General features: G+C 23.2%; 9 protein-coding genes across 9 annotated transcripts; 4 read left to right on the top strand and 5 right to left on the bottom strand.

Annotated features, from left to right (window-relative positions):
- Nucleotides 1–1,150: 1,150 nt before the first annotated feature.
- DICPUDRAFT_84432 (uncharacterized protein) lies at nt 1,151–1,644 on the top strand (the record flags this gene model as incomplete). Its single annotated transcript, XM_003293868.1, has 2 exons — nt 1,151–1,222; nt 1,282–1,644. The coding sequence occupies 2 exons, from the start codon at nt 1,151–1,153 to the stop codon at nt 1,642–1,644; spliced, it is 435 nt and encodes a 144-aa protein (XP_003293916.1).
- A 224-nt stretch (nt 1,645–1,868) lies between these two features.
- DICPUDRAFT_158840 (uncharacterized protein) lies at nt 1,869–2,153 on the top strand (the record flags this gene model as incomplete). Its single annotated transcript, XM_003293867.1, has 1 exon — nt 1,869–2,153. The coding sequence occupies one exon, from the start codon at nt 1,869–1,871 to the stop codon at nt 2,151–2,153; it is 285 nt and encodes a 94-aa protein (XP_003293915.1).
- Nucleotides 2,154–3,340: 1,187 nt separating this feature from the next.
- DICPUDRAFT_158837 (uncharacterized protein) lies at nt 3,341–5,194 on the bottom strand (the record flags this gene model as incomplete). Its single annotated transcript, XM_003293864.1, has 1 exon — nt 3,341–5,194. The coding sequence occupies one exon, from the start codon at nt 5,192–5,194 to the stop codon at nt 3,341–3,343; it is 1,854 nt and encodes a 617-aa protein (XP_003293912.1).
- Nucleotides 5,195–5,983: 789 nt separating this feature from the next.
- On the top strand, nt 5,984–6,666 carry DICPUDRAFT_84430 (uncharacterized protein; the record flags this gene model as incomplete). Its single annotated transcript, XM_003293866.1, has 3 exons — nt 5,984–6,105; nt 6,186–6,237; nt 6,307–6,666. 3 exons carry the CDS (start codon nt 5,984–5,986, stop codon nt 6,664–6,666), a joined length of 534 nt encoding a protein of 177 aa, XP_003293914.1.
- Nucleotides 6,667–7,087: 421 nt separating this feature from the next.
- DICPUDRAFT_84429 (uncharacterized protein) lies at nt 7,088–7,873 on the bottom strand (the record flags this gene model as incomplete). Its single annotated transcript, XM_003293863.1, has 1 exon — nt 7,088–7,873. One exon carries the CDS (start codon nt 7,871–7,873, stop codon nt 7,088–7,090), a length of 786 nt encoding a protein of 261 aa, XP_003293911.1.
- Nucleotides 7,874–8,929: 1,056 nt separating this feature from the next.
- racW (uncharacterized protein) lies at nt 8,930–9,714 on the top strand (the record flags this gene model as incomplete). Its single annotated transcript, XM_003293865.1, has 3 exons — nt 8,930–9,113; nt 9,190–9,299; nt 9,394–9,714. 3 exons carry the CDS (start codon nt 8,930–8,932, stop codon nt 9,712–9,714), a joined length of 615 nt encoding a protein of 204 aa, XP_003293913.1.
- Nucleotides 9,715–9,841: 127 nt separating this feature from the next.
- On the bottom strand, nt 9,842–11,907 carry DICPUDRAFT_158833 (uncharacterized protein; the record flags this gene model as incomplete). The annotated part of the gene is made up of 2 exons (XM_003293862.1): nt 9,842–11,813; nt 11,903–11,907. The coding sequence occupies 2 exons, from the start codon at nt 11,905–11,907 to the stop codon at nt 9,842–9,844; spliced, it is 1,977 nt and encodes a 658-aa protein (XP_003293910.1).
- A 515-nt stretch (nt 11,908–12,422) lies between these two features.
- DICPUDRAFT_158832 (uncharacterized protein) lies at nt 12,423–13,769 on the bottom strand (the record flags this gene model as incomplete). The annotated part of the gene is made up of 3 exons (XM_003293861.1): nt 12,423–12,691; nt 12,818–13,677; nt 13,765–13,769. 3 exons carry the CDS (start codon nt 13,767–13,769, stop codon nt 12,423–12,425), a joined length of 1,134 nt encoding a protein of 377 aa, XP_003293909.1.
- A 939-nt stretch (nt 13,770–14,708) lies between these two features.
- On the bottom strand, nt 14,709–16,513 carry DICPUDRAFT_93127 (uncharacterized protein). Its single transcript, XM_003293860.1, has 4 exons — nt 16,451–16,513; nt 16,076–16,267; nt 15,244–15,779; nt 14,709–14,970 (listed from the first exon to the last, which is right to left on the bottom strand). Exons 1-4 carry the CDS (start codon nt 16,480–16,482, stop codon nt 14,804–14,806), a joined length of 927 nt encoding a protein of 308 aa, XP_003293908.1. The 5' UTR covers nt 16,483–16,513; the 3' UTR covers nt 14,709–14,803.
- Between the last annotated feature and the right edge of the window lie 2,680 nt (nt 16,514–19,193).

The following is a 19,193-nucleotide window of genomic DNA, read 5'->3' as shown; positions in this document are numbered from 1 at the left end:
CCAAAGTTTTTTAACCAAAGGTTCTTAAAAACGAACCCCGGTTTTTTTAAATGGGAATTTTTTTGGAAACTCTTTGAAAATATCTTTTTAAAAAAAGGAAAATAAAATCTGGGGGTAAAAAAAGGGACCCAAGTTTCCTATAAACCCTCCATTTTCCTTATTATTTAAAATTTTTATTGGGCGGGGAAAAAAATGATTTAAAATTAAATTTTGGTTTATTATTAAAGATTTTTATTTTAGTTTTTTTGAATTATTAAATTTTTTTAAAATTTCCCTTTTATAAAATTTTTAATTAAAAACGGAAAATTAAAAATTAAAAAAAAAAAATTGAAAAAAAAGGAATTTTTTTTTTTTTTTAAAATTGGAAAAAAAAAAAAAAAAAAAAAAAAAAAAAAAATGTAATAGGAAAAAGAAAAATAAATAAAATTTCGATTTGTTTGATTGATTAAATTAAAGTTTTAATAGCGTAAAAAAAGTTTATAAAAAAAAAAAGTGATCAAAAATTATTACTATTTTTTAAAAGTTATAAATAGTTATCAATAGTTATCAAATAATTTGGTATGCGTCGGAACCACAACCACTGTAACCAAGATTCAGGAAAAATGAAGGTATACAATTAAACATGTTTGGTCCATCATATTTATTATAACTAAAGCAAAAATATCTTTTTTTATTAAAAAAATAAAAATAAATAACTGTATATAGATTTTTTATATTTTATATTTTTATTAAATATCTTAAAATATGAACTTCTTGTATCATCAAGAAATAATTATTGGAAAAGTTTATTTATTTATTTTTTAATTAAAAAATAATTTTTTTTTTTTTTTTTTGAACTTTGTCATTTTTATACTTTTTTTTAATATTTCTTTTTTAAAATTTTTTTCTATTTAAAATTATTTTTTTTATAAATATTTATTATTTTTGTTTTCATTTTTATATAATCTTTATTAAAAAATTTATTAATACAAATAGAGGTAATAAATATAGTATTTTTTTATTTATTTTTTTATTTATAAATAATTTTATTAATTTTTAAAATTATTTTTTTCTTATAACAGTGTTTATAAAAGAGACAATTATTTATATCAGCCATTGAGAAGGGTCAATTTGATCAATACTAATGCTTAGGAAAAAACCGATTAAGAATATGGTGATAGACTTGCCAATAAACTTATTTCATTATTATTACTATTATTATAAAAATACAAACTCAAAAGAGGTAAATATTAGATTTTTTATATTTATTTATTTTTATTAATTTTAACATATTTATTAAAGAATACAGTGTGGTCAAATAGAATCCTAAGTCTTACTAAAACCAATATCAAATGCAAAGAGTGTGGTTCAAAGATTCTTCTTTTAAAAATGTTTACAAAAAATTATCAAGATCTTTGTAATAATTTTAATTTGCAATTTTATGGTTGTGAAGGTGAACATATCAGTACTATTAAAGTCAGATCCATCTTTAGTATCACCTATAATGCCACAAAAACAAATATTAAATGTAAAGAGTGTGGTACAAAGACCACTGTCAAACTTGTTCAAAACTTAAAACTAGCAGTTGAATCTAATAGATTTTTCTTAGCACCAGAACAACTCAATGAGTATATTGAGAAATTCCAAAAATCTACTTGGCTATAAATTGGAAAGGAGTTTTATCAACTCCCATGTGGTACTTGCAAAAATACCACATCAATATCATCGTATACCATCGAGTCTGGAAAATTCCATGTGTCCATGATCATGGTGTCAAAAACTCTTTTATTTATTACAATGGCAAAAGAAACATTGATTTTTTATGTTAAATTTGTAAACCTCAAGATTAAACAGTTTCATATATAAATCTTCTGGAATCATATATGAAAATGAACAGTCTGGTATTTTTCAACCCAGATGAAACAGTTGACACTCTTTTAAAAAAACCAATTCAGCTAATTAAAGATACTGCAATAACTTGTACCAGAGATAAATGTGGCTATCACTATGCTTTCAACCTGTCCAGTCTTTCATTTAATCATTTACAATTTAAAGAATGTTCACTCGATATCACTCCATCATTGGAATCAAAAATCAATCTTGTTGAAATCAAAAAGTTTATTAATGAAAGTGAAAATGTAAGAAACATCAACTTTTATTTCCAGATGTCATGAAATATGCATCAGTTTGATGCAAATTTATTGAAGCTTTCGTAATCATTTTCAGTAATAAATCATGGATAAATAGTAAAAGAAATTAGTTTATTAGAAGTTCATTTTTCATGAACCAATATCTTTTACTAATTTTTCATAGTTTTTTACTGAAAATGATTCATGACAACAGAAATAAAAACTATTAAAATGGCAAAGGAAATATAGAGTTTTTATATTACATTGGCAAAAAAAATTAACACTCTAAAGTTTCATCTCTTTAATTAATGGATGATAATTACCACATAAATAAAGAAATATTATTAAATAATTTTAAATTGATATTAATTATTATTATATTTATCATCTTGTTGTTTATTCCGAAAACCACTTCAGAAACCAAGCATTTTTTGGATTTCTTCATAAAAAACTAAATATAAAGAACCAATTGAACCTCTGATAACGTTTGAAAGAGAACTTTTAATAAAGCTAATGGACCTTCTTTGGTAGCACTTTTCTTCTAACAATCTCAAGTGCCTATAATGAAAAGAAAAAAAATAATAAAAAAAGATTATATTATTTATTTAAAATTTGAAATTTGAAATTAATATATTAAAAAAAAATGTTTGGTAAAATTGAAAAAAATAATTTTAAAATTATCTTTCAAAAAAATATATAATAATGACAAAAAAAATCCAAAATGAATTGAAGGATAGTATAGAATGGTGCATCAAAATAAATTAGAAAAGAGAAAGGATTGCATCTAAATAACTAAATTGCCATAATTACTTGAATATAAGATATCGGCACGACCTGCTTGCATCATCATTCTACTTCTAATAGTATTAAAATTCATGTTTTTTTTCTTTGAAATAACTTCTTGTTGGAATTTAATATTGTCAAATACTATGAGAATAATTTACATAAAAAGATAAAAAATATATAAAAATGTTATATTGTTGGAGGGTGCAAAGAAAAATTTTGGTTTTAGACACCAAAAAAAACTATGTCATCCTCATTCCAAATTTTAAATAAAACAAAAAAAAAGAAATAACTGAATATTATATTTCTTTTATTATCATTATATAATTTATTTTAATAAAATTTCAAATAAAAAAATATAAATTATATTTTTTTTTTTGTTAAAATGATAAATTTATTTTTTTAATTTTATAAAAATAAATTAATAGAAGAAAATATAATTTATTTTTTTATTGTTTAGTTTTTTTCTTTAATGAAAGTGGAGCTGGAACTGCATTGATTGAAACATTGATTGAAGATGAATAATCACTACCATCACCATTGATGACTGGAGTACCCAATTGATAACCAGAAGCAGTAACATCATTTTTGAAATTAATACCATTGGAGTCGTATGCGATTTTAAAGGTTGTTATTTGGTTTCCATTGAGGTCGTTGACGGTTACAGTAAAGTTATCATCTAATTCTGGTTGTGAATCATCATCATAGATATAGGTGAATGATGAATAGGTGTGTAATTCGTAACTGGTAGTTTTTGAATTAAATTGAATACTAACTTTCATTGGAACACTAGAGTTATTAGAGAAAGTTGGAGTTACGAATCCACTGCTACCAAAATAAGCAATTGGGAAATTCCAACCAAATTTAGAGGTAAAGAAATCTTCAAAAGTTACTTTTTGGCCCCAAATTTCATTGTTCATAAGTTCAGAGGTTGGGAATATTGAATAACTATTGGTGGTAGCAATGAAGTAGATGAGATTGTTGTTCTTCCATTTGCAGAAACTTGGGATTTTAACTGATGGCTTATCACTGTTTGATGTGATTACATAGATTTGGTATTTGGATGGTAATAACATTTGACATAATGAGATTCCATTGGCTTGTAAAGCAGGTGAAAGTGATTCAGAGTTTGTGGTGGCAGTCCAACAGAGTGAAGCTGGGCCTGGTGGAAGTTGCATACATTGATAAACATTAGTCATTTTACCCCAATCTAAGAGAATGTCCTTTTGCATTCCATCAATAGTCTTTGATAAGGTGTTAAAGTTTTTAATTAATAAGTCCCATAAACCATATAATGCAACTTGGAATGGATTGGCATTGAATACATTATGTTGGTAGGCATCGACAACTTCTACAGTAACATCAACACCAGTTTGAATTAAATTTGCGATTGGTGGGCCAACTTCTGGGACAATATCGATAATAGTGCATACTAAACCACTAAATAAAGTGAGAATCCAGCCTGTGGCAAATTCAGTAGTTGATCCAGACTCTAAATTAGCAGCAGTTTCAATTTTACTTAAAAGAGCTTGAGTTTGAGAGAATAAATTTTGGTGGAATACTTGATAGGAGTTGAATAAATTGATAATACTTGTTGCTCTATTCAATTCGGTAATTAGTTCGGTTTGAACAGCACTGAAGTCACTTGAGCTGAAATTGACCGGTGTGCCATTATCAACTCCATTTGGTGGGTATTGTAAATTTTTAACTTCTGATGCATAGGATGGAACAAGTGTTACATAAACATATTGAGATCTAAGAGATGCACAATTACCAACTTTTTCACTAATCCATACATAAGCGTTTTCTTGATTTCCTGTGAATGCTGGGAATGGTTGTGGCTTTTCTTGGAGAATTGGAACAAGTGGGTAGGTTGGACCAAAATACCATTGTTGAGTTTGAGAACTTGAGTTTTTACTCTTAACACTTAAACTACTATCACTATTAATGTCCAAGTAAAGATTTTTGTTTTTATTGATGATATAATTACTTTGGCAAACCCATATTTGAAGATTGCTGCTGCTGGTTGATGAATTCCATGGGTTAAGGATAACATTGTTGTTACTATCGAGATCAAATACCTTATTACCAATTTGAGAAAGAATGTGGCCATCTTCAGTAAGTTGGAATAATTGATTTCTTGGTTTAATGCTTGATGAAACAGAGACGGCTCCATTTAATTGGGTAATGAAAAATGGATTTTTTTTACTATCGCTAGTAAAGTTTTGGACTTTGACAAAACGGCTTGATGCTAATAATGGTCCAACTGGAACACTGATTTCTTCATCTTTAACACTAATCATTTTGGAATTTGAAATATTAATATTAATTATTTATAAAATGTTAATTATTTGTTTAATTTAGTTTATTTATTTGTTTGTTTAATGATTAAAAAAAAAAAAAATTAACATTTTTATAGTTTTCTAAAAAAAAAAAAAAAAGTGATATTAAATAAATAAATAAAGAATAAATATAAAACAATACAAAATACAACTGTCAACAAATGCAAATTTATTAAACCCTCTTCCTTTAACAAATGATTGTTAGTTTGTCACATCTTTTTTTTGTGATCATAAAATTTTAGATATTTTTTTTTTTTTTTTTTTTTTTTTTTTATGCAAAACCAAAATAAAAACCCAATAAAATGACACAAACAAAAGAAAGAACCAACACAGTCACAATCACAAAACATAAAATAAATATTTAATATTTTACAAAAACTAAAAAATATATTTATTTTAAATGCTTTACCTTTGCATAACTGTGTTCTATCGATAATTAATTTATTTTATTAAAGTGTAATATCATGATCAACCTTCACCAAATACAGGCTTCACAATTTTTTTTTATCATCATTTATAATATATGTGCGATGATAATAAAAAAGTTGATTTATTATTTTTTTATAAAATTTTTTTTTTCTAATAAAAAATGAAAAAAATTGAAAAAAAAAAAAATTAAAATTTTTTTAGCCACCATTTTTACCTTTCCCAATTTCTTTGAATATATTCAAATCAATACACAAATAAAATAAAAATTTAAAACCCAGCGTTGTTTTTCTTTTTTTAACACTAATTTATTTATAAATAAAAATGAGATTATTAATTACAGTTTTTTTAGCTTTACTTTCAATTTCTCAAGTATTTGCACAATCTTCCTCATGTATATTTCAACTTCCAGATAACAGTACACTCAACTTTTCAGCCTTAGATTTGTAAATATAAAAATTTATATAAACAAATTCATTATTACCATAACCATATACTTACCCGATACTTGTTTTATTTTTTTTAGATCTACTGTTTCCCCATATGTATACAATTTACCATATGTTAAAAATACAAAAGTAGGTTTTTTTTTTATTTATTTTTATTTACATTTTTCTAATTTTATACTCATAATATTTTTAATGCAGATTACATTTAATTTTTGTGGTGAAGCATCTTATTGTTCAGTTGTAGATCCAGGATCATCAATTTGTTCAACAAATTCTACAACCAATACAATTTATTCATTCGGCAGTTTTTCAAGAGGAGAAATCACTGCACCACTCCCAAGCAATATTCCAGGTACTGGCATTCAATTGAAATATTCAGGTAATCCAAAAAAAATCTGTGGTGGTTCAAAAACTAGAAACTCATACCTTAATTTAGTTTGTGCTGATGTTTCTGCTCCACAAGTAGTAAGTGCTATTACTCCATGGGACCCAAACGGTGTTCTTTGTCAAATTACTCTTCAAATTAATGTACCATGCCCAGGTCTCTCCTTCCCATAGAAAAATAGCCTGGATGGTTGTTGGATCATTAAAAAAAATTTTTGGTGGCTAGATCTAATTTTTTTTAAAAATATTATTTCAAATAAAATTTTTAAAGAAATCAAAAAAAAAAAAAAATTTTAAAAAAAAAAAAAATTTATTTTGAAATTTTTTTCATATTTTATTTTAACACTTTAATATTGCTTTTAAAAAGTTTTACTATTTAACTTTATACTTCTTTTAAAAATGCAAATGATTATCTTTAAAAGGAAATTTGTTATTATTTAAAATATTAGATCTATCAATTTGCTGGTATAAATATAATTAATAATATTTTAAAGAAATTAAAATTATCATAAAAAAAAAAATCGAATAATATTAAATAATATTAAAAAAAAAAAAAGAGATATTTTAAACTAAAAAAAATTTTTATTAACACCTTTTATTCATCCATTCTGTCATAAGAGTTTTCTTTGGCAGTTTCTTCTAATTGGATGTCCCTTTTTAAACTTTCTATTCTTAATAAATTAGCTCTTATGGTTTCCTTAATTTCTCTATTTCTATTTTTCATAATAATACTGTGTGTTCTGTGTAATCCCAAATGAAATTGTAATTCTTCATTTTTTTGAATGTTTTTAGCATGGACTTCACTAATTTGAATCATCTCATTTGATGCTAAATGGTATTTTTCGAAAATTTCAGAAACTTCTTCACACATTTTAATCTTTTTGGATTGAATTTTATTTTGTACTTCTAATGTTTTTTCATTTAAAATATTTGTGTGTAATTGGAATGCTTCAATTATTTCTTTGTGTTCTTCTTCCTTTTTTTTAATGAGTAATTCAATCTCGGAATTAATGTTACATACGGAAACTTCATTAGCATTATCTAATTTTCTTTTTAAAAATTTAATTGGATTAATAGTATTATTATTATTATTATTATTATTATTATTATTATTATTATTATTATTATTATTATTATTATTAACATTATTATTAACATTATTATTAGTATTGTTATTATTATTATTAACATTATTATTATTATTAGTATTATTATTATTATTATTATTATTATTATTATTATTATTATTATTAGTATTGTTATTATTATTATTATTATTAACATTATTATTATTATTATTATTATTATTATTATTATTATTATTATTATTATTATTATTATTATTATTATTATTATTATTATTATTATTGTTATTATCCATTTTATTTTTTTAATATATATTATAAACCAATATTATTTAATTATTTATTATAAGACTAGAAATTAAATTTTATATGAGATTTTTTTTTAAGGTGTTTGTTTTGAAAAAAATATTTTAAAAAAAATAAAAGAAACTTTAATTTTTTATTTTTATAATCAATAATTTTTTTATTAATTTTCTTTTTCAAATTTTAGTAGATCATTTAAATACCAAAAAAGTAAATTACTTTAAATTAAAAAAATAAAAAAAAATAAAATTATATTTTTTTAAAAAAAGTGTGGGTGGGGGTACTCGTGGTACGAAAAATAAAAACCTCATAAAAATCATGAAGGAATCAAAATTAAAATTTTTTTTTTTTAAACACATCAATTATTTGATTTAAAAGAGTTGATCAATATAAATTGCTTTATAAAATAATTCTTATTTTGAAAAATGAATTAAAATGATATATAATAAGTGGTGGTTGGATACCAATGTTTTTGGGTTCAAGTTATCTACCATAGGCAGTCAACATTTCACAAGAGGGTTTGAGTTGATAAATTGAATTTTTTGGGGGAAAAAGGTTATGATTTTCTAAAAATAAAATAAAATTGGATACATTCTTCCATCAAACTTAATTTAAATAATTTTAAAAATAATTGTAAAAAAATTAATAAAAATTTTTTTTTTTTTTTTTTTTTTTTTTTTTTCAATTTTTTATTAAAATTATAATTTATAATTTAATGAGTTCGCAATATTTAACCTACCAATCAAAGTTAATTAAAAATACCAGAAAAAATACCAAATTCTAAAGAAATAAATATTCAAATTACCTTAATTAATATTAAAAAGGAATGATTTAATCCAACTACAACCCCATATCAATTATTCAATAGAGATAAATAAGAAAGGTTATTTCTAAATTGTAGGCTTAGATTGGTAAACAAATTTTTTAATAGATTAATAAAATTAGTTTTTTTTTTGTGTTTTACAAATTTTTTTTAAAAAATTTTTATTATTTCCATAATTTTTTCACACCAACAAACTATTATCTATTTTCAATACTAAATAACAATAATGTCAAATATTAAACGATTAAAACTAGTAACAATCGGTGATACTTCAGTAGGTAAAACCTGCATGTTTATAAGGTTCGTTCATGGAACATTCCCTGAATACATACCAACAGTATTTGAAAATCATAGTTATAATATGTCACAACGAGGAATACCATGTGTATTAAGTTTGTGGGATACAGCAGGTATGTTTTTTTAGTTATTGTATATATTATTTAAATAATATTTTATTAATAATTGTAATTTTTTTATATTAATTAGGTGGCGAAGATTACTCAAGGTTTAGACCATTGAGCTATCCACAAACAGATTGTTTCTTACTTTGTTTTTCAATTGCAAATAGAAAATCATTTGAAAGATGTTTGGATTATGTAATAAATAAATAAATTGATTATTTATTTATATCAAACTAACTAATTCCTTTTTATTATTATTATTCACTATATTTATTTATTTTATAAATAGTGGTATCCAGAAATTCAATTGTTTTGTCCTGAAGCACCAGTGATTTTAGTGGGAACCAAAATAGATTTATATGATGACCATAAACTCGACAGATCAAATTTTGTAACATATGAAGAGGGTATTGAAATGGCAAAAAAAATTCAAGCTGTTGAATACATTGAGATATCATCATTAAAAAATATAAATATTTCAAAACTATTTGGCAACTCATCTATCATTAGTTTAAATTTCGAGAAAAAAAATAAAAAACATTTCAAATTTCCTTCAAATTTTAATGTCGAATCATCACAATATTCATTTAAGGCAAAGGGGGATAAATGATTTTAATTAATCATCAACTATCATAAAAAATAAAAGTAAAATATAATTATTATAATAAAGGGTAAAATAAAAAAAAATTTTGATATTTTTTATAATTATTAAAATATTATAAAGTTTTATTATTGAATTATTTTTTTAATAAATTTGAAAAATCGAATTTTAAAGACCAATTTTCTAATGGGAATTCACCATCAAGCAAAAATAGATCAAATAAATTAAAGAACTTAAAATCTCTATTTTTGAACGATTCTAATTCTTCATAGATATCATCAGAAATTATAATATGTTGTTTGAAGTTGATAACTGAATAAATTGAACATTCAATAAAGTTTTGAATTGCTTTTTCAATACAACAATAATGAAACATTTCTTCAATAAATCTGTAGGAAATTCTGGCTAAATTTTTTCCACGGTTCATTGAATGGTAATAGTTAATCCTTGAGTCTTTTTGAATTGTTGATTTTTTTGAAAAGTGATATAATTCATCAACTTGGAAATTGAGAACAACAATTTTTTGTTTTTGTGGATCTTCATTATTAAGCTTTAAGAGTTGTTTTTTAGTTGAATCCAATTTGAAACGTATTGAAAAATCAAAATAACCATTTAAATCTGAAAATGAATACGATTCTGGTGTCAAAAGTTGTACATATTCTGAAATTTCATTAGATTGTAAATATTTGTTAACAGCATCCATTACCAATTTTTCATAATATTGACCCCTAATATTGCAATTTCTACATATCCATTTTGATGGATTAACCATAATATGACCTTTTGGACAAATAAATTCTGGTTGTGAATGTTCAACATTGACTCTTTTAAAACCATAAAATGAAAACTTTAATGATTTTTCATCATCTGGGTTACATTGTGGACAACAAGGAGAAATCGATTTATAGTTAATTAAATGACTACCACTGATGCAGATTTCATGGCCACACGACATTTGGAAATAAAAATTAATGTTTCTTACATCTTCACTTTCATTAATTAGCTTTTTAATTTCAACAAAATTGGTTTTTGATTCCAATGATGGATACTTTTTCAAAAGTGTTTTAATACTCTCGTAAAGAGTGATATTGAGTGAACATTCTTTACATTGTAATGGATTAGAGTAAAAGTGATTAAATGAAAGACTGGAAAGTTTGAACCCATAGTGATGGCCACATTTTTCTCTGGTAAAAGTTACAGCTATATCTTTAATTAACCTAATTGGTGCCATGAAAAAAGTTTTGATTGTTTCCTTTTGATTGTAAAATATTAAACTGTTCATTTTCATATATGACTCGAGAAGATTTAAATAATAAATTGTTGAAACTTGAGGTTTACAAACTTGACATAAAAAATCAATATTTCTTTTACCATTGTAATAAATAAAAGAGTTTTTGATACCACGATCATGGCCACATGGTAGTTTGACAATAAATTCGTATGATTGAATTGAATATGCATCCAATAAACTAATTTCTTTAATTAACTCTTCATAGCTATTAACCGAGAATGATTTGGATTTTATATGAAAATCAATATCTTCAATAATTCTGGAGGCAACATTACCCATTTTTAAACATTCATCACAATCCAAGTGGGAATCTGATAATTTTATAATTTGAGAACCAACCAATTCTTTTGAGTGATCGCAAACAGTATTTGCAATTGTAAGTTTAAATTGAGATACTCCATCTGTGTCCAATTGCTTTGCCCTATTGGTTGCCATACTATAGAGTGAACTTGAAATACACCCGCTACTATAAAGTGTAGATAAACCTTTTAAAAGATTTTCTCTATCACAATATTTACATTTTATATTTGTTTTGATTACATCATAGGTGCTACTAAATATTGAGCTTACTTTGATAGTGCCTATATGTTCACTGCTACATCCAAAAAATTCCAAATTAACATTACTATAATCGGTTTCTATATCGGTTTGATCGAGGGATGTCAAATTGTCATTGAAAATTTCAATTGGGGTATTGAAAAGATTACAAAGATTTTGATAATTTTTGTAAACATTTTTAAATGAAGAATCTTTGGTACTCCATTTAAATTCTTCGACAGTTTTTCTAATGGTTTGGTTGTTGGTTCTTTTATTTTGACTGTAAAAAAAAAAAAATTTTTAAAAATATTAATAATTTGTTTTTTTTAAAATTAAAAGTATATTTTTAAAAAAAAAAAAAATATTTACTTCATTTTTTTTAATAAAATTGATTGATTGAATAATTAAAGTATTTGTATATTTAAGACTATAGAGTATTATATTTTATAAAAATAAAAAAAAAAAATGTTGTATTTATAGAGAGAAAAAAAAATAAAAAATAAAAAAAAAAAAATAAAAAAAAAAAAAAATTATAAAAAAAATTAAAAAGGTGTATTAATTTTTTTTATACTTTTTTCAGAGTTACACAAATAATTTTCTGATTTTTTATGTCAAATTTGTAAGCCTCAAAATTCAACAATTTCATATTTAAATCTTCTCGAGTCATATATGAAAATGAACAGTTTAATATTTTACAACCAAGATGAATCAATAGAAACTCTTCTTCAAAAACCAATTCAGTTAATTAATGATACTGCTATAGCTTGTACCAGAGAAAAGTGTGGCCATCACTATGGGTTTAACCTGTCCAGTCTTTCATTTAATCATTTTTACTCTAATCCATTACAATGTAAAGAATGTTCGCTCGATATCACTCTTTACGAGAGTATTAAAACACTCTTGCTAAAGTATCAATATTTCTTTTACCATTGTAATAAATAAAAGAGTTTTTGATACCATGATCATGGCCACATGGTAGTTTGACAATAAATTCGTATGATTGAATTGAATATGCATCCAATGAGCCAATTTCTTGAACTAACTCCTCATAATTATTAATCGTGAAAGATTTGGATTCTATTTGAAAATCAATACCTTTTATAATTCTGGAGGCAACTTTACCCATTTTTGAACATTCATCGCAATCCAAATGGGAATCTGATAATTTTATAATTTGAGAACCAACCAATTCTTTTGAGTGATTGCAAACAGTATTTATAATTGTGATCTTAAATTGAGATACCCCATCGGTGTCCAATTATTTAGCCTTATTTGTTGCCATACTATAGAGTGAACTTGATATACAACCATTATCATAAAGTGTAGATAGGCCTTTTAAAAGACTCTCCCTGCATTTTGGGCCAGAACATTCATTACATGACCATAATCCCTCAACCCTGTGAACAAATTGGTTGGCATTAAATTTGTTTATATGGCCACATGAAAATCTAATATCGATTGGAACTGTGGGGTAGTCAATAACCCTTACTCTTGATAGAGATAACTTGAACTGATCAAATTGTTCCTCAGTAATACTTGAGTCGGTTCTTGTTATAAATTCTGTCATGTTTTGTATTAAGCTACCAACTGTTTTTGTTATATCACAAGCTGGACAAGGATGGAACTTTCCCGACTCGATGGTATAAGATGATATTGATGTGGTATTCTTGCAAGTACCACATGGGAGTTGATAAGACTCCTTTCTAATTTGAAGCCAAGTAGATTTTTGAAATTTCTCAATATACTGATTGAGTTGTTCTAGTGTTAGGAAAAATCTATTTGATGCAACTGCATCTTTTAAATTTTGAACAAGTTTGACAGTGGTCTTTGTACCACACTCTTTACATTTAATATTGGTTTTTGTAGCATCATAGGTGCTACTAAAGATGGATCTGACTTTAATGGTACTGATATGTTCATCATTACATCCAAAAAACTGCAAGTTAAAATTGTTGTAATCAGTTTTTCTTTCAATTTGATTAAGGGAAGTCAAATTGTCATTGAAAATTTCTATTGGGGTATTGAAAAGATTACAAAGATCCTGATAATTTTTGTAAACATTTTTAAATGAAGAATCTTTGGTATTCCATTTAAATTCTTCGACAGTTTTTCTAATGGTTTGGTTGTTGGTTCTTTTATTTTGACTGTAAAAAAAAAAAAATTTTAAAAATATTAATAATTTGGTTTTTTTATATTATAAATATATTTTTAAAAAAAAAATAAATATTTACTTCATTTTTTTTTATAAAATTGATTGAATAATTAAAGTATTTGTATATTTAAGACTATAGAGTATTATATTTTATAAAAATAAAAAATAAAAAAAATGTTGTATTTATAGAGAGAAAAAAAAAATAAAAAATAAAAAAAAAAAAATAAAAGAAAAAAAAAATTATAAAAAAAATTAAAAAGATGTATTAATTTTTTTTATACTTTTTTCAGAGTTACACAAATAATTTTCTGATTTTAAAAGAAATTTTAAAATATATATTAGTGTGAGCATATTAAATTTAAAAACTTTATACTTTTTTTAATATAATTGTATTTCAAAAAAAAAAAATAAAAAAAAATTAGGAATAGTTTTTTAATATTTGTTTTTTTCTTTGGGAAAGTTTAAAAATAATGAATAACACCCAAAATGAATTGAAGTATAGTATGGAAGGGCACAAAAAGATCGAAATAGATTAGAAAAGAGAAAGGATTGCATCTAAATAACTAAATTGCCATAATTACTTGAATATAAGATATCGGCACGACCTGCTTGCGTCATCATTCTGCGTCTTTCAGTATAATTTATATTTATATTAATAAATTTTAAACTTTTCAATTAGGTTATATAAAAACAAGAAAATATTCATAAAAAGATAATTAAAAAAATAAAAATGATTTATTAATATAAAACAATATTTTTGTAATTTTGGTGGCTTGATAATTTATTTTTAAAAAAAAAGATATAATTAATTATATTTGAAAATTTTGCTTTCTATTTATTTTATGGTTTGTTATAAAAAAAAAAAAATTTATTTTGTGTAATAAATTATTTAAAACAAAGGAAATATATTATTTAATTGAGATTTGTTTATATTCTCATTTAATTAAAATGTATATGAATAATATTACAAACAATAGTGAGGAATGAGATTTCAATAAATAAATTTTAAATAATTCTATATTTCTATTATAATTATAATGTATTATATTACTTTTTTTTTTTTTAAATTATTTTATTGTGTGTATTTATGTTTTATTATATTTTATAAGCTAGTTAGTTTATTCTGAACCAACACCACCTTCGAAACCGAGCATTTTTTGGATTTCGTCATAGATAACTAAAACTAAAGCACCACCTGAACCTCTGATAGCATTTGAAAGAGCACCTTTGAAGAAAGCTGATGGACCTTCTTTGGTGGCGATTTTCTTCCAACAATCCCAAGTGCCTATAATGAAAAAAAAATAAGAAAAAAGATTATATTAATATATTGATATATATAATTTGAAATTAATTTTTGGAAAGAGTAAGAGAGTGGGAGAAAAATTTTAAAAAAATGAAAATTTCAAAAAAATCGAAAATTTTAAAATTTTTTAAAAAAATTATCTTCCCGGAGAATTTTCAAAATAATGTAAAAAACACCAAAATGAATTGCAATAAGTGCAGGATAGATTAGAAAAGAGAAAGGATTGCATCTAAATAACTAAATTGCCATAATTACTTGAATATAAGATATCGGCACGACCTGCTTGCATCATCATTCTACGTCTAACAGTATCGAATGGGTAGGAGACTACACCAGCGATAGTAGTGACAACTTGGGCGATACCCCATGAAGCCCAGAATGAAGCTTTCTTTGGATCGCTTAATAATAAACCTTTAGCAGTATCATAACCACCAAAGAAGGCAGCACGGTAGACAAAGATACCTCCGACTGAAACACCGAAACCACGGTATAAACCGATTAAACCGTCTCTCTTGTAGATGGATGAGATACAGTTACCTAAACCGGTGAATTGACGGGCATTACCAGTACCAACATCAGCAGCTAAACGAGTACGAGCAAAATCTAATGGGTAAACAAAGAGTAATGAAGTGGCACCAGCAGCACCACCAGAGAATAAATTACCAATGAAGAATTTAACTGGTGATTCTTTTGGTGAGTGACGGACGAAGAATTTCTTGTATTTATCTTTGAAAGCAAAGTTAAGAGCTTGAGTTGGGAAATATCTGATAACATTGGCAAGATTACCTCTCCTATAATTTATTTATTAAAATTGACAATTATTAATATTTTGATAATTATATTGATTATTAAAAAGTGATTTTATAAAAATTGTTATTATTATTATTATTTTCTAAAAAAAAAAATTTATAAAAACTCGGTTTTTGTGAAAACCTTTTTTAAAAATTTTTTTTTTTGGAAAATATCTTTTTTTTTTTTTTTTTCGTAATTTTTTTGTTCAATAAAAAAAAAAAGCTATATAATAATAATATTTATAACAACCAAATGATTTCCACTATTATTTTTTCAATTTGCTAAAAAAACCTACCATAATGAGATGACACCTTGTTCTTTTGAAACTCTAACGAAACAATCAACGATACCTTTGTATTGTTTATCAGCAGCAATTTGAGTTGAAGCTGATTGAACTTGTAATAATAATTTGACACGTTCGATTGGGGCAACGAGGGTCTTTGAGACACCACCAGCGGTACCACCAATTAATGAATCTTTAACAAAACTATTTTATTTAAAATAATAAAAGAATAAAAAATATTAATAATTGTTTTTAGTTTTATATAAATATTTATTATTTATTTGTTTTTTTTTTTAGATTTAATTATTTTAAATAATTATATGTTCATAAAAAAAATAAAAAAAAAAACTAAAATAATAAATTTTAATTTATATTAAAAAAACTTACCCCATGGCATCGTTTTTCTTTTGGGTACTCATTTTATGTTGTATATGTTTAATATAATTTCACACAAAGGGTAAAGAAAAAAAAAAAAAAAAAAATTTTAAAAAAACTAAAAAATAAGTTACACCAAAAAAAAAAAAAAAAAAGAAAAATAATTTAAAAAAATAAAATTATTTTTTTTACAAACAGACGGAGAAAAATCATTACACAATTTTTACATAGTTTCAATACTGGTGAAATTTTTATTTTTTTTTAAAATTTTTATTTAATTTTAACGAATCATGTCGATATCACTCTACTTGTTTAGTACTACCGACAACAAAAAAAAAAACACATGTGATTTTGATGTTATATTTTTAATTATTTTTATTGTTATATTTGATTTTATTAATATTAACGTACATAATGATGTAATGGTGCAAAAATAAAAATTAAAATTATAAAAAAAAAAAAAACAAAACAAAACAAAACCCCTATCTTTTTTTGATTAAAAAAAAAATTTAAAAAAAAAAGATACAAATTATTTGATTAAAAAAAAAAAAAAAAATTTCACACATAAACAAATAATCTTAAAAAATTTTTAAATATTTTATAATTTTTTATTAAAAGATACTTTTTTTAAACAAATTTTTTTTTTTAAACCATTAATGTTAATACCAACGATGGATATACTTTAAGAAAATAATTTTTTTTTTTTCAAATAAATTTAATTATTTTTCATAATATTAAATATTTTTCATAATAATAACAAAATTTTTTTTTCATAAATTCAAAAAAAAAAAAAATAAAAAAAGATTTTTTTGAAAATGCAAATGCAAATCTTAAAATAAAAAATAATCCTCTAATATTCAAACCATTTAGGGCAAGTAATTTTTATTATTTTTATTATTTTTTAAAATTTAAAATTTTTTTTTTTTATATTTTATGTTTATTTTTTTAATTAATTTAAATATTTATTTGTTTTAATTTTTTTTTAAATTATTTATTTTAATAATTTTGATAATCTATTTTTTGAGAGTTTTTGAAACATATAATACAAAAAATCTATATTGATGATCGTTTTGTTATCTTTTGATAATGTGAATGAGTGATATGTGAATCAAAATAGTTTTAAATATCTGGTATTTCATAACGTTTGATCAATGATTTATTTATAGCACCAAAAAACTATTTTAGATATTATGAAGAAATCTTATCAACTACTTTTTTGATTGTTTTACTTCTAACTTTAAAAAAAAAAATTAATTTTAAAATAACAAATATGTGTATGAGCAAATTTGAACGGTTTTTAAAATATAAATTAAAAAAAAACATTATTATAATTGCTAATTATCCTATTATTTAATATAAATATTTTGGTTAGTAGTTCTGATTCTATCTTCATATATATACGTTGATTATTGTTTACTATTTTAAATTATTATTTAAAAGAAAATTAACTTACTTTTGATATTGATTGATTCTAACTGTTATGGTTATATAATATTTGTGTATGTTTTGGTTTGTGTTGTAAAATAGTGCTGTTATACTGCTAGATTGTGGCATTGGAATACGATTGTTGATGAGAAGGTTGTAAAGTGTGTTTATACCTCTGGATTACTACTTTGAGTTAGATTGTTCATTTGAAAGTAAATGGGTTATAATTGTCAATCATTCTTGGCTATTTTCATATGAGGGTTTCGTAAAAGGAATGTGACAGTGGTTATTTTTTGAACTCCTTTTATACTTTAGGATGATGAAGATAACTGTAATTGATATCGTTAGTTGAAATATTTGAATAGAACTATTTAATTTATAATTTGTACTTTATCGATTTCATTAAATGAAACATTGAATAAAGTGTGTAAATTATTAATTTAATCGCCATAGACATCATGATTAACCGATATCCTTTTAGTCATCAAATTCTGGATCGTATCAATTATTGGGTCTGAGCCATAACCCGCTATCTTCAACTAATTTATTAATGAAATAAATTAATATATATTTTTTATTAAGTAAGCCAATCATATATTTGCCGAGAGTTAAATCTCACTTATTTAAAAAAGATATGATGCAGAATCCTCGGAATCAAATCTCGGAACCAAATTATAAATAAACTCAATTAGCATTTATTTGACGTGGGTATTCCATTTCGAGTACACTTCCGTAGTTTGAAATTTTATCAATAACTAAGTTAGCCATTATGAAAAAAATTTTACAACTACAAAAACAAAAAAAGATAATAAATCCATTTTAAATTATGATTATTAAATAGTGAATGGTGGTTTTTATTAATGTTATTAAAATTTATTATTGTAAGGATTATTACAATAAATGAATAAATTTAAATAGTTATTTGTATGTAAATAAAATAATAATGAAAAAAAAAAAATTGCTTTTTGAATAATAATAATGAAAATTAAAAAAAAATAAAATAAAATAAAAAACTTTAAATTAAAAAAAAAACTTTAAATTAAAAAAAAATCAAATTAATTTGAAATCATTTCAAAAGGAGTAAGTAAATTCCCAAATGTGAAACATCAAGATTATTAAAAGAAAATTAAAGTAATTGTAGAAAATTTATTACTGCAATAATAAAAATTAAAATAGTCAATATATTTAATGAATTCCACTACTATAAAAGTTCCAATATTTAATTTACATTAATACTAAAGTTTATTAATATAGATTAAAAATACATAAAATTAGATTAATAAAAAAAAAATTTATTTTTTTTATTTTTTTATTATTGTATATATTTTAA

This window comes from Dictyostelium purpureum (assembly GCF_000190715.1).
Source record: "Dictyostelium purpureum unplaced genomic scaffold DICPUscaffold_480, whole genome shotgun sequence".
Lineage (NCBI taxonomy): Eukaryota > Evosea > Eumycetozoa > Dictyosteliales > Dictyosteliaceae > Dictyostelium > Dictyostelium purpureum.
This window is presented reverse-complemented; position numbering and strand designations above follow the sequence as displayed.

Excerpts from the sequence above, each read along its gene's own strand:
- DICPUDRAFT_93127 (XM_003293860.1), bottom strand. The coding sequence starts at position 16,482 with ATGAGTACCCAAAAGAAAAACGATGCCATGGG. Across the intron at positions 16,268-16,450 it reads AAGAAAAACGATGCCATGGG|TTTTGTTAAAGATTCATTAA; the intron begins GTAAGTTTTTTT and ends TAAATAAAATAG. Across the intron at positions 14,971-15,243 it reads TGCCGATATCTTATATTCAA|GCACTTGGGATTGTTGGAAG; the intron begins GTAATTATGGCA and ends TTTTCATTATAG.